This window comes from Paramisgurnus dabryanus, chromosome 7 (genome assembly GCF_030506205.2).
Source record: "Paramisgurnus dabryanus chromosome 7, PD_genome_1.1, whole genome shotgun sequence".
Classification (NCBI taxonomy): Eukaryota; Metazoa; Chordata; class Actinopteri; order Cypriniformes; family Cobitidae; genus Paramisgurnus; species Paramisgurnus dabryanus.
Window position 1 is genome coordinate 22,604,182 of NC_133343.1, and position 14,241 is coordinate 22,618,422.

The window sequence follows — 14,241 nt, forward strand, 5'->3', positions numbered from 1 at the left end:
GTTTTTTCAGCAGGGCCCTAACAACTTAATCATCGTTTTTGCTTTAGACTATATGTTTTCAGCAAAGTTTGATTGAATTTCAATCAATTTAATAATCATAAATATGTACTATGGCGACTTTATATGTCAGCGGTATTGCAATAATTATATAACCGCGGTTATTTGGTTTTCCCATCACTTTTCCTCACAAATAAACAAACATCACAAACACGAAATAATTATTCAAGTTTTTAACTAATTACTCAGGCTTCAAACAAATAAATCATATTCAAAGGGAAACGAGAATCGATCCCCTGAAGTTACATACCTGAGATGTCGACGAGACACAGAAGGCAGATTAAATAAAACATGACTTGAATATTTCCCTAAACTCTTAGGTAATCCGTTAGAATAATCCAAACGATTCGTCAGTAATTGATATAGTCCATTAGGATCTTACGATGGCGCGCGTTATTACGCATTTCTATATCAATATACATGTGTAAGTAAACGCGTGCTCGTGTAAATCTGTGCTGTTGACACACGGCGAAAACTTGCTTACTCCACTCTCATTCTCTGGGTGGGAAAGGAAGGAAGAGGCGTTAGGGATGGAGAGAGAGAGAGAGAGAGAGAGAGAGAGAGAGAGAGAGAGAGAGAGAGAGAGAGACAAGTGCTTTTTACAAAATTGGATGATTGATAAGAAAAACGATACACAAAAATCACTGCTAGACATTGCATTGTTATGCATCTTCCTGAAGCAAGATGAATTCTGCATAATTCATCATAAATTGTTTTTTATTCTGAAGCTTGAAGCAACGCAAAAGAAAATCTTTATTGCTCCGATGTTGCTCTTTTATTGCTGTGGAGGTTTGATGGAGTTCTCATTTGTGTTTCTTTTAGAAATCAGCTTATCTCAGATGTTTCTCCTGAATTGGCTTAGAAGAAAACATGAAATAGAAACAAAACAAATATCCATATGTGAAGAGTAGAACTGCAAAATGTAAAATACAATAACATACGATTATCATAAAAAAAGCATTCATGATTGTCTTATTGGAAATGCACTGTGAATCAGTAAGGGAAAATACATTTAATACATTAGCATCATCAAAATCACAGTAGCTTGTGCATTATCTTTATAATTTATAGTATGTACTGTAAAAAGGTGAGTGATCCCAAAATACAGTTTCATGTCACCAGCATGCTCAGAAGTAATGCTGACTGATATAACAAGGCAGATGAGCATGCATAAAGTGACAAATTCAGATGTTTCCTGTCAGTCGTTTTTTTTAGACAGCTTGTGAATATGGATTTAGATATGTAAGGTTTAATATTTACCATTACAGGGTATCAAACTAAAGAGCAGATTTTGTAACTTCATAGTGCTACAGTATAAGCATTGTTTAACATGCAGCAGCCAGGAAACAAGACACAATCTCTAACTGTGTGTTGTGTTGTGTCTAAGCGTTCAGTCATTTCTAGTTTAATTGCAGGCAAACTCCTCCATCACACGTCCACAAACCCATTTACCCTGTCTTTGCACACTTCACTTATCTGAAGACGGATGGTTTTTGAAACCATGTTTTCTGCCTGTTTCCTGATAACCTCGAACAATCAAAGCTGATTCAGAATGACATTGTTCAGACTTTCCTGTTTTCACCATTAGTCCTAAGCACAGATTAAAAACACAAACAATTTGCACACAATTAATAAAACATGCTTTAGTTGGATTTGTAAATGTTGGTTTAGACGATATGTTACGTGTACCTGAAAGTGAGAGCTTCTCGAGAGCTTCTTGCTTTTGTTTGCGTATCACCTTTGGTAATATCAGTAAACTTTATGTTACTTAGCCACAAATAGCAAATCACCTTAGGAGGTCTTACCCATATCGAATACCTTCAGATTGTTAAACTCAGATTTGCCAAGTCTGCTACACTGTCAGAAAATATGATCAAGAAATGTAGCTTTCACTGGGGCAGTACACTTTAAAGGGGACATATCATGAAAATCTGCCTTTTTCCATGTTTAAGTGCTATAATTGGGTCCCCAGTGCTTGTATTAACCTAGAAAATGTGAAAAAGAACAACCCAGTAACTTAGTTTCGGTATACCATTCTCGGCAAGCATGTGAAAAAATAGGTTATTGAAATTTGGCTCCCCTTGTGATGTCAAAAGGGGATAATACCGCCCCTTAATCTGCACTATGCAAGCATGGCACTGCCATTTAGTGCAGATATCAACTCATTTGCATAAAAAAATGGCACATTTGTACAAAATAATATAATTAAAAAGTTAATACTGTTAATTTTACTGTCTCTTATATTCTATTTCTGTTAAGGAGCATAAATGTATATGTTCGATTTTGTATGAGAGCGCATGTGTAAACGTGTAAACAAATGGACTGATGATAAAAGAGCAGAAAGTGTTTGGAGAGGAAGCCGAACGGGAAAGTAGTGGACACTGTGTCAACATGCTCTCTGGATGCATGGAGCCAGGGAGGAGCAAAACATTTAAGAACAAGGTACTAACAAGGACTAGATTTAACCACCACATTCCCCCAGACTGCCGCCTATTGTCTCAGCCACCTTTTGTAGTCCAGCAGTAATTTCCATAGCAGTTCTTTATTATGAAAGTGCTGCTGAATGCTGATTATTTTCTCTTCCAGATGGACAAAGACTTTCCTCAGTCTGGTTTTGCTCAGCGAGGTCTGAAGACAATGTGCACAATGGTGGCAGCACACATCGTAAAGGAATTAAAATCTAACTTGATTGTGTTTATTTGTCATTTCTGAGATTTTGGTTTTATTTAGGTTTATTTACATTTAAAAATATATTTAATGCTGGTGATACTTCAGTTGCCTAATAAACAGAAAACAATAACCATTCACTCTCTATATAAAAAAAGGAAAATGCACTATAAAAATAGAGAAACTGGAGTAATGCTAGGTGTGCTGAGTGGTTTCCAGGGCATTTCTTTGTGGTTGCTAAGGTGTTCTGAGTGCACTCAAAAAAAAAAAAAGGTTCTAAAAAGGTAATACTTTCAGAGTGCAGGACGAGGGTTTTCAAACTATGTAAGGACCGGTGGGACCCACTACTATACTATAAAAAGTGAAAAGTTGGATCAACTTAATCCAACAATTGGTAACACCTTGAAATATTTTTTCAACTCAAGTGGAAACTTAAGATTTTTTTAGGTGTTACCAATTCAAGTTGATCCAACTTTTCACTTTTTCACTACAGTGTAGTGGGTCACAAAGTGGGATAAGTCCTGTTTCAGTGAATGACACAAAAATGGTTTTGTCCTATTTATGACAATTAATGAGGTTATCAGGTTTTTAAAGATTGCAATAAAATAAAATTTAATTCAACTATCTCATCTAAAACAAGCACATTTCTTCTGCATATTTTTATTTAAAATATTTTGGTTGGTCCTTAGATTGATTACCTCTCTAAGTGGGTCGTGGAATGATACATTTGGCACCAGGGATGTGCACAGACATTTTGAGGGGCAGGGGCTCAAGTGAAATAAAGGGCACTTCTCATAATTATGTATATATTTTTCTTTTTTTTTAACAAAAAGTATATATATATTAACGCAATTCTGACTTCCTTTTAAAAAAAATATTAAAAAAGTTAATTAATTTTATCTTCCTCAAACTCACGCAATTGTTTAATTTTCAAAAGATGTCTACAAAATAATCAGTTCACACAGACACCATGGTCTCCTTAGTAGTCTAGGTTTATAGAGCAGCAAAGGAAGCCATTACACAATGTGCATGTTTTGAAAACTTTAAATTACACTTTAATTACAAATTTGTTAAAATGCTAAAAAGAAAGTTGTGACTGCTGAGTTAGCGCTACATGCCAATAAATGCTATATCATATGCTAGCGTTTAGCTGATTAGTTGTTAGTTGTTACTCAAAATGTATTTTTGTCTGATAAGGGCTCAAAATATAAGGTCTGTTTACTAATGTGAGCTTCTGGCATGAGCCTCAGAGCAGAGCAATCAGAGCAGAGCTCAACATTATTATTCATGACCCTTTCAAATATGGCAAAAATACACCATTTAATTAAAATGACAAATTCTAGGGTTGTAAATAGACATGTAAAAACGTTTCTGGATAATTTTTGCACTTAATAAAGCAACATTCTATGTTATTGTCAAAGAACAATTTAACACATTATGGCAACACATCCTATGGCACCTTTAATCTTAGGTTTCATATTTATTAGGGTTACACATGTCAGAAACAACAAATATAGATTAGACCTATTTTATTTGTATTTTATATTTTACTTTTTTGTGATGTCAGTGAAAATTCAGATTGGGCAAGTAAAATACTGAACCATCAGATTTCTTCCCAATCAGTATAACACATTATACTTATTTAACAGCCATTACAAAAAACGCAAACAAAAAAGCTTACTACTGCAGTTAGCAATTATTTTATTGTTTGTGCTTTATTATTTTCTAATCAGTCTGTTTAAACTACACTACACTGTTACAAGTTTGCAACTCTTCAGGTTAATATGGGATTGCCATGGAAAACAATGTCCCTGAATCGTTATGTGTAACAACGTGTCCCATATTTTGTGCATAAAACTGTTAATATAAGAATGCTTTCTTCCTCACACACTTACCGGTAGCCTGCCTGCATAATCATGCACATGATCGCGTCTCGGTCGGGCTGAGCTTTGGCGCTTGAAGCGCTAATGATGCAGCACGAGTGTAGACAAACCAATCATAAAGCGAAGTAAGTTAGAGAGGCGGGACTAAGGAAAGGTAAAGCCAATCATATTAGCGATTTGAATTTTGGAGGCGGGACTCATCTGTTAACCGTTTGTGTGCCACAAATAGCGCTATTTTTCTTTATATAAGAGTTTAAATCTCATTTAAATGATTTCTGAATAAATTCATGTTAAATTAAATAAGCAACAAGTAAAAAACACAAGAAACAGACAGACATCAGTTGTTATATGAATAAAGATCATATTATTATTATTTATTTTTTAAAGCACCCCAGAAAAAAGGGCACTTTCTCTCCAGGAATAAAAAGGGCAGGTGCTCAAGCCCCCTTTGATGTCTATGTGTGCACGTGCCTGTTTGGCACAACCTAACCACGTGACACAGCAGGCAAGAAGAAGGAGAGCACTAACAAATAAGCATTAATAAGCATGACTGAACATGGACAGGGTGTGAGCAACATAGTCATGCTCTTAAGGACATGCAGGAAATGAAAAATTCTAATAATACAAAGAAAACCTATCTTACCCAAATATATTTGCATTTTTGATGTGTCGATCTTGATTTGTATAACTCTGTTTATTCATGATTTTGTTGTTTGTTCATTTTGATTTGTATTTATTTATTTTTATTTAATTGATCTTGGGTGAGATAGATTCTCTCTCTCTCTCTCTCTCTCTCTCTCTCTCTCTCTCTCTCTCTCTCTCTCTCTCTTTCCTTCGATTTGAATTGGTTTTGCGTTCATTAAACAGAAAATTGTGTTAAATATGGTAAATGCCATATTCCATTTTTTCTTACCTGCATGGATCCATTTGTACTGTCTAGTTGCTAGCAATAGAATCGGCTAACCCAGCGCCATCCCATGAATCATTCAATCAATCATTCATAAGGAATAATAAACACAGCTGCTGAAGAAAAGAGAAAGTCTTTGTGCATTTTACTTAGTCAGCTTTTATGCATCACCTCATCAACAACTCAGCTGTATGGACACCTTTTTAGTAGAAATGCATATTGCCCTTTTTGTTAAAACTCTCATAGCATAACTGCTGTAGATATATATGAAAGTTAAATCATCAAGCATTTGTATGACTTGTCAGTGACTTGCAACTAGACCCAAGCTATGACATGACTTAAATTGCTTGACATAGAACAGTGACTTCACTTGATTCTTACAAAAAATGACTTGGAATTGCTTGAGACTTGATGGTGACTTGAAACTTACTTGTAACTTACGCATATGTGACTTACTCCTATTATTGTTACCTTTGGTTAAATAATAATTTAATAATTTTTTGCTACCTTAAATTTTTTGTTTAATCAACTCGGATTTCAAGTCATTTCAACTTTCTATTATTTATCTTGACTAGGGATGAATTGTTGAATTGTTATAACGTCACAAGTTCACTCTTAGAACGGATGTGTTAAAAACAACACATTAGTGTTGATTCTGGGACAACACACTAAATGTGTTATCCCAGAATCCACCCATCTCTGTGTTATTGTTGAAACAACACATTTTGTGTTACTTTTAACACAACTTGTGTTTTATTTTAACACAAAATCAACACAAAATGACACATAATGTGTTAAAATTACACATAATGTATTAAAAGCTTAACACAAAAAGATGTGTAAAAAATTAACACATCCTTTCTAAGAGTGTTGAAATGACTTACCAAAAATGAGTTGATTAAATAAAAAAAATTAAGGCAGCAAATAATTTTTTACAATGCATTGTTTGCACACGAGTATTGCAAACAGGGATAATTACAATAAAAATCTTGCTTTTATAGTACTGTATTACTATCAGCCATTTTCTGTCATTGCATAAAAAGTGAACTCTGGGAATTTCACACATAAGAATCATTCAATCACTCCTTCATATGCATGGTTGGAATAATAAACACAGCTGCTCAAGGAAAAGAGAAAGTATTTGTGCATTTTACTTATAGTCAGAAAGGACAGAGATGTGGTCGATTTTCAACAGAGAGGTCAAGGATAGAAAGCTGTGGAGAAAAATAGCTGAACAGACAGAATCTATGTAACAGATTAAATGTATAAAAAAATATACAAGTCATACTCTCACATATATACACAAATCATTCAATCAATCATAAATTAAACAGCATGGGTGTTATTGAGTGGGGAGGTGCTTTAGATGCTTGTGAGAAAGTTTGTATTAAATTCCCATTTCCACCCATTGTGATTGGAGCTGGCAGGCCTCCACACGCACCGATTCACTCCTTGAGTGCTGCTACATTAAATGTGGATGTGTGGGAGCCAGTAATACAGACGCTGGTTTCATGGGTATGCAGTCTTGCTAAGGAAGCTCATGTTGGGAATCTTGCATAGGTGCACCTCTATACAGTACTATGCCGGATATCCCCTTGTGATAGCGAGAGAAAAAAATGATGGAATTAATCATTAAACCTTTCATTGAAAATACTAAAAATAGAAATGTGTTTGATATGATGAGTATTTGTTGAAAGCGCACTTTTATATATTTCCCACCAGACACAATTATGTTAAATTTGCATGCATAGATTATTTATTAGCTTGTGAAACCTTGTAATAATAAATACAGGTTGAGGATAAAAAATCATCGGGCTTTCTCTTAGCTATATGCAAAATCATGGTGGATTTTTAGGTAGGGGTGGGATATGAATTAATAATAAAAATAATAAAAATGAATTCATCTCCATATAATTAGATTTTATTTATGCATTTTGTTAACTTTTACTTTGACATCTTCACTTCTTGTCCCCAATATATATATTTTTTTTACCTCAGACTGTTTGTTTTCTTGACTGTCTGTTTTGTGCTGTTTGTTATTTCAGTCTATCATGTATTGTACATACCGCACAATACTGTAAATGTTGAAAATCATTTTAGTTTGGCTTTGCTGGCTCGACTTGAGAGGGAGTACAACACAAAGGATAAAGGAAAGGGAAAGGAGGTGAGAGGGCACTTCTGCTCCTCTGCTTTTGTCACAAGAGTATGCGTGTTGGGATGTCTTCATCCTACCCACTCTCACACTTATAGTTCATCATTTCCTTTCACTCCTTAAAAATCCCCCCAAAACTTCTTAGCATTTCATGATGGGACACATCCCTAACAACTGAGAAACCACTTGCCTTTAAACTCTTTAATACTATAACAGTGTTGATTTGTAGAGAGATTTTTTTTAACATAATAATTTTTAACTATATATGATGCAGTATTGTAGATAAACTAAATTTGCTGCCCACTACGATATTTGATGCTGGCTACTTTCTTTGCCAAAAAAATTCCATACTTATATGATATTGTATAAAGTAGGTAAAATTCAGTATAATGGATAGCATGTTCGAAACCTTAAATGCAAAAAACAGTGTATGAGAAATACCCAGATGGCCTACTGCCTCCGCCAAGAGTTCTCAGTATGCGTGGAGTAGATAGTTTTCTTTCCCATGGGGCCACAGCAGCTGAGGAGCCGCCAAACTCAAACAGTTAGTAAATTAAAAAACTGGAAATCTTTTAGCTGGGTGGATCTTTTCAAGGTACCAAGAAATGTATTCCTTGTGGTTATATTTTGGATTACTTGTTTAACAATACCTGAGGGAATTATTTTCATGGCTGTTCTTAATACGTCATAGGTGAACAAGTGTGCCGTCACATGACAATGAAAACCAGCTGTCAGAAGTTACGAAGAAAACTTTACAGTAAAAACCCTCAGTCAGTTTCCAGTTTGGGAATAAGGAAAAAACGTGTGTAGTTTGCTGTGGATGTGTTTGTAAGGCTTAAATAGAGCAATTCCAGGTTTATGGATGTGACTTTTCAGTAAAAAAAATAAAGAAATAATTTATTTTATAAACATATTAAAACATCTGTTTATATTTTAATAATTCTAGAGTCCAGACATCAGAAAAATAGCAGCCTTTGCATGTGTTTCTGTTTTAGATGAGGGAAATATACATGTGTTTTGGATTTGACAAAAAGGACAAAGAGGAAGTTCTTGGGAGATAACATGCTGCATATGGATTCTGTGAAGAAAAATGCATAAGCCAGAACCAATATTATTCAACAAATGAAGAATTAAGAGTCGGTTCTTCATAAAATATTTATTAAGATTTTTATGTATGCATTTATAAGAAAAACAGAACAATGGAGGTGACATTTCTCTGTTATGGATGTGTCATTAAAACCTTGAATGGGTATTTAAAATGACATTAACACCCGCCAATCCACCAAATGCGGGTAGATTCAGCACTGGCGTTAAGACATCCATTACCAGCCACTTTGGCAGGTCGAATATATAATTTCAGCCTACAGCCAAATAAAAGGTAGTCAAGATCGTCGTATCACAAATTTACAATCTGATTACAAATAGTTATCGATTAACTTGCAGTTAGTGAAGGCAGGTTCGTCGAAATGGCGCTGAATGAAACACAACAAAAGCGCTCTCTAGCATGCGCGATCAGTTCCAACACGATCACATAAGAATGCGTATCAATAGTAGGTGTGTGTAATCTCATAGAATATATAGTCCAAATTAAGTTTTGGTGTACATACCAACGTCAACTTAAATCACATAAACTGTAATTTCCCAACAGCAAAATTGTGGCCAGTGGAATTGCTGAGTGGCTAGTAACTTTGGAAAAACACTAGCCACAGTGGCTGGTGAGCAAAAAAGTAAATGTCAAGCCCTGCTGATGAACACAAAAGAAGATATTTTAATAAATGATTGGTAAGAACACAGCTAATTGTAAGCATCGATTTCCATAGTAGGAAAACAAATATTATGAAAGTATTGTGATAAATGATGAAGAAGATATTTTGATAGAAGGTAAGCACACAGTTAACGGTCCCATTGAATTCCGTTGTATTTGCTTTTCCTACTATGGAAGTCAATGGTTACAATCATAGAAGTTATATTAATAATATCTTCTTTTGTATTCATCAAAATAAAAATAAACACTCATACAGGTTTAGAACAATATGAGGGTGAGTAAATGATGACAGAATTTTCAGATCTCAGATATGGAAAAAACATTTAAACTCTATTTTCATGCAAGGTTGACATTTACATAGAATACTGTTATATGTTTGTCCTAAATAAAGATTTGGGAGAAGAGAGAAAGAGAAAAACAGGGGAGTGTGTTTACTGCAGATGCTTTTGGCTCTCACATGGCATGGGGGCTCATTTATAAAGCGTGTGTACACACAAAACAGGGCTGGAAATGTACGTACGCCAGTTCCCACGCAAAGGTTGTGATCTGTAAAAAAACAACTTGTTTGGAGACTGGGCTTACAGGGTGGGATGGGATCTGAGGATGATTCATGTACGCACACTTGCAGGTGATATGTGTTTATTAAGGGAACATTGCTATGTTTTATAAGACTTAATATTTAATGCCATTTTTTGGCTTTTGTGTCTACGTACTTTTAGTACGGATCTTACGCACAGTTTTATAAATGAGCCCCCTGGTCTTTTAATGGTCTTTTTAACAGAGCGCGTGTGTTCAACTTTTTCAACTTTTTATTCACCACACCAACTTACTCTAGAAATAGTAAACACAAAAAAACAGCATCTTGTATACTCTCTTCTACCGAATCCTGTTTATAATAGGGGTTATGACCCAACACCTTGCAGCTATATTTAAGTAAACAGCCTGTTAAATTGGTGAAAACCTTAAAAGGAATATTGCAGATGTAATGCAATTATGTAAATATATATTTTTTTAAGTTTATGTCATACATGTCATTTCTGCATAAGCCATTGTGGTTTTGTGTGTGTAAGCCATAATCTGAGAACAATAAACATCAGTCTAGGCTCTCATTTCCTCAGGGTGTGCCACTATAGTGGAAATCCATGTTCCGCACACAACAGGGCATCTCACCATGGGTCCCATTAACACATGGGTTCCTGTGGCTTCACTGGTGGTGCGTGGTGTGAGAATTGCAAAGGTCATGGGTTCAGTTCCCAGGGTACACACAAACTGATAAAAAGTTAAATACACTGCAAGTTGCTGTGGATAAATGTATACCAGCTGCATGTACCCCAAATGCCCTTCATGTTTATGTTTTTATGAAATGGAAACATGTTATATGTGGGTTAACAATGGGTGCAAACTGATATTGGAGAAGAGGATGGAGAAAAATGGGGTGCATCCTGCAGAACTATAGCTGTTAGATCTGTTGCAGCTCTATGGATGTGCCATTCAATGTGCAATTAAAGAGGCCCAAGAATGCATTGAAATAAAATGTTAAATTGTTCTTTGATATTTACATAGAAGTTATGTAACTTTGCAAAAAATATCCAGAAACGTTTTACATGTCCATTTACAACCCTTGTCTTTTGAATGAAATGGTCTATTATTACCTTATTTGGAAGGGTCATGAATAATAATATTGAGCTCTACTCTGATTGCTCTGCTCTGAGGATTATGCCAGTAGCTCACATTAGCAAACATTTTAACAACTTTGTAATTGATTGAATGTGTAATTTAATGTTGGGGCGTAGCCTAAATCTTGACTGTGACATCACAGTCGTGTTATGTTGAGATTGGTCTGTTTTCCAGAAGTCTTTTGCGTGCACAAGGTTTACATAAAATGAGGAAACAAACGTGTTTGAGGCTCACGATATGTCATTACCATGTAGAAAGCTCTTATTATTCATCTATGCCTAGGTAAAAACAGTTTTTTATTCTATGGCACTTTTATACTACTCCTGGCAGGGTTACTAAACCAGTACTTGACAGAAGACGGATGTGACCCCAATTAAAAACAATGTGAGTATACACACTGTGATTATGAAAATCTTTGCTTGGCAGGTAAACATGTTTGACCCATTTTCCTCGGTCAGCGAGGTCTACAGTGCTGTAGTATATAAAAGATTCAAATCAAATATGAGGAAGTGTAATCATAACAGGTCTGATGTAGTTTATAGAGACCTCTTGATGGTTTTATTATTCAACAAGAGAGTGTAATAAAGTGTGACCCTGCCTGTGAAATCCATGGTAAAGTCTCATAACCTAATTACATATAGCAGCATCAAAGAGTTCACATTGATTTCAATTTTTGGCATGACTTTACTCAGTAAATATTAAAGACATCAAGGTTATATTGTCACAGATTGTTCTTTAAAAAAATAAAAAAATATAAGAATTAAGAATTCTTAAATCAAGATACATTTTATTGATAAGCAAAATAACCTAAGACTATAACCTAGTCTAGTTTTAGACATAAATATCAAATTTAAGTGAATTTATGCATAAAACAAGCAAAGAAAATCTGAAATCTTTCAATAGGGTTAGAAAAAAGTTTTTAACACTTAATAAAAAAAAACTGAAGAACATTTGTTTAAAAATGAAATATTTTTGTCTAAAAACAAGATTTATTTTTCTAGGTAATTTTGGTCATCGAGAAAATGCATTTCGATTTAAGAATTTTTTGATATTTTGGTAACACTTTACAATAAGGTTCATTAGTTAACATTATTTAACTACAGTAGTTAAGGTGAACTAATAATGAATTGCACTTATGCAGCATTTATTAATCTTTGTTAATGTTAATTTCAACAATTACTAATACTTTATTAAAATCTTGTTAACGTTATTTAATGCACTGTGAACTAACAAAAACAAACAATGAAAAGCTTTATTTCTATTAACTAACATTAACAAAGCTTAATAAATACTGTAACAAATGTATTGCTCATGGTTTGTTCATGTTTCTTAATACATGAACTAATGTTAACTAACGAACCTTATTGTAAAGTGTTACCGATATTTTTACTAAAAACAAGACAAAAATAAGTAAGGTGAGCCGATGGTGTAGTAGGCGCTCCGACACGTGGTGCTTTCGCACTTTCGACGACCTGAGTTCGATTCCCGGCTCGTGTTCATTTGCCGATCCCATACCCCTCTCTCCTCACTGTTAGATTAAGGCAAAATGGCCAAAAAATATAAATCTTTGTCAGGAAGTTTTTTTTGCAGAGAGGAAAAAAATGGTTGGTGGGGTGGTAGCTTTCAAAATGATAGCTTTGCACCTAAAAGTTGATATTAGTAACTCAGAGGTATATTAGTACCAAGGAGAGCCTATTAATACCTCAAATTAGTATCTTAAAGGTACATATTTGTACAAAATGTTTACATATCTGTACCTAATATTAGGACCTTTTTAAAAGGTCCTGCCACGATAACATCTGAGGTACATATTTTGACATTTTTTTCTAACAGTGTATTAAGTTTAGGAAGATGGGAAGATTAGGAATAGTCACAGTGATGCCATACAAGGACTTCCTAAGCAAACCAGTTTTTTTCTCGTATTTTTTATATAGTTTGTAAAATCTTTCTCCAATACATGGAATGATTTGTGCAAGGTTCTGTGTATGTTAAAGGTTCTAAATGGTAAAGAAGGTTTTTAATTGTAACTAAGTAAGCAAAAAATGAAAAAAGAATCGACACAAAAGTAAGACAAGATGCCACAACAAAAGAATCAGATATGACTAATATGCGTGTCAGGAGAGAACGATTAGTGGCAGCAGTCAGTGGAGACTCGGGCAGGAAAAGGTGCTGTTGGAGCTGATATGCAACCAGGAAACTGGCAGGAATCAAACAGTAAGCATGCATGAAACAGGAAGGACCGCTGGTCTCCTGTCTGCCGAGTGTTTGCTCAGCCCACAGCCCGGTTCCCATGAGTCCTGCTAGAAAACATCTGGGGTGATTGACGCTAGCCCCTGAACCAGCGTGCACTTGGTCCGAACCAGAACTTGCTAATTCTTTCTTGATTCCCTGCTGGTACAGGGGCGAAAACAAAAGAAGACTTCTGCACAATGATTCTTAATGATGTCCCATGGCTCTTGAAACTGCATAATCAATCCTGAGTGTCTTAATGGTGATTCTAATAAATGAAATGTGTTGATAGCTAATAGCATCTATTCATTTGAATGTAAGCTTGACATAAGCATTGTTAAATTGCACAAAGCAGTACTCACAGCAGTGGTTTGTATACCTAAAATGTCCCCTGGTGCATACAGTTACATTCCCAGAATTGGTGGTTATTGTGAGAAACTTTTTTCTGACAATAGAAGCTCTGTAGTATGACTTACAATGGTATTTGAGTTGGAAGATTTTAAAGCACATTTTTTCTATAAAAGACCAACAGTCGCCTCACATATTATCTTTTTTTGTTGAGGGAATTTGTCCATTCCCTCAAATATGACAGAAGCGTTAACTAAATTTGCGCCTCTACCGGCAACAAGTGATACTTCATATTGGAGTATGAAATATAGTTCTTGCATAATGGAGTACCGCAGGAATGACGTATTTTTGTAGGCCATCCCGGAGGATAGCGGGACACTTCCCTGTGTTTAACAAAAGTTGAACGACTAACATTGGCTGCTAACGTATATTTTGCATTTTGAAGTAGATGTTATCTGGATAAGCTTGTGCTATTTAATGTGCACTTCCGGTGTACGATACCTCCGAGTTGTCTTAAGGGGGTCGCACAACGACCGCGCAAGCTCAGCGTCGCGTC

The 14,241-nt window shown here is 35.1% G+C and overlaps 1 protein-coding gene across 2 annotated transcripts in view; it reads right to left on the reverse strand.

Moving 5' to 3' along the window:
• The window catches only part of tie1 (tyrosine kinase with immunoglobulin-like and EGF-like domains 1), a 32,369-nt gene extending 31,829 nt beyond the window's left edge, over positions 1-540 (reverse strand). For both annotated transcript variants that reach the window (XM_065265022.2, XM_065265019.2), the window contains exon 1: positions 308-540. In XM_065265022.2, coding sequence (XP_065121094.2) covers positions 308-350 — 43 coding nt within the window. In that variant the 5' untranslated portion in view covers positions 351-540. The remainder of the gene's footprint in view (positions 1-307) is intronic.
• Between the last annotated feature and the right edge of the window lie 13,701 nt (positions 541-14,241).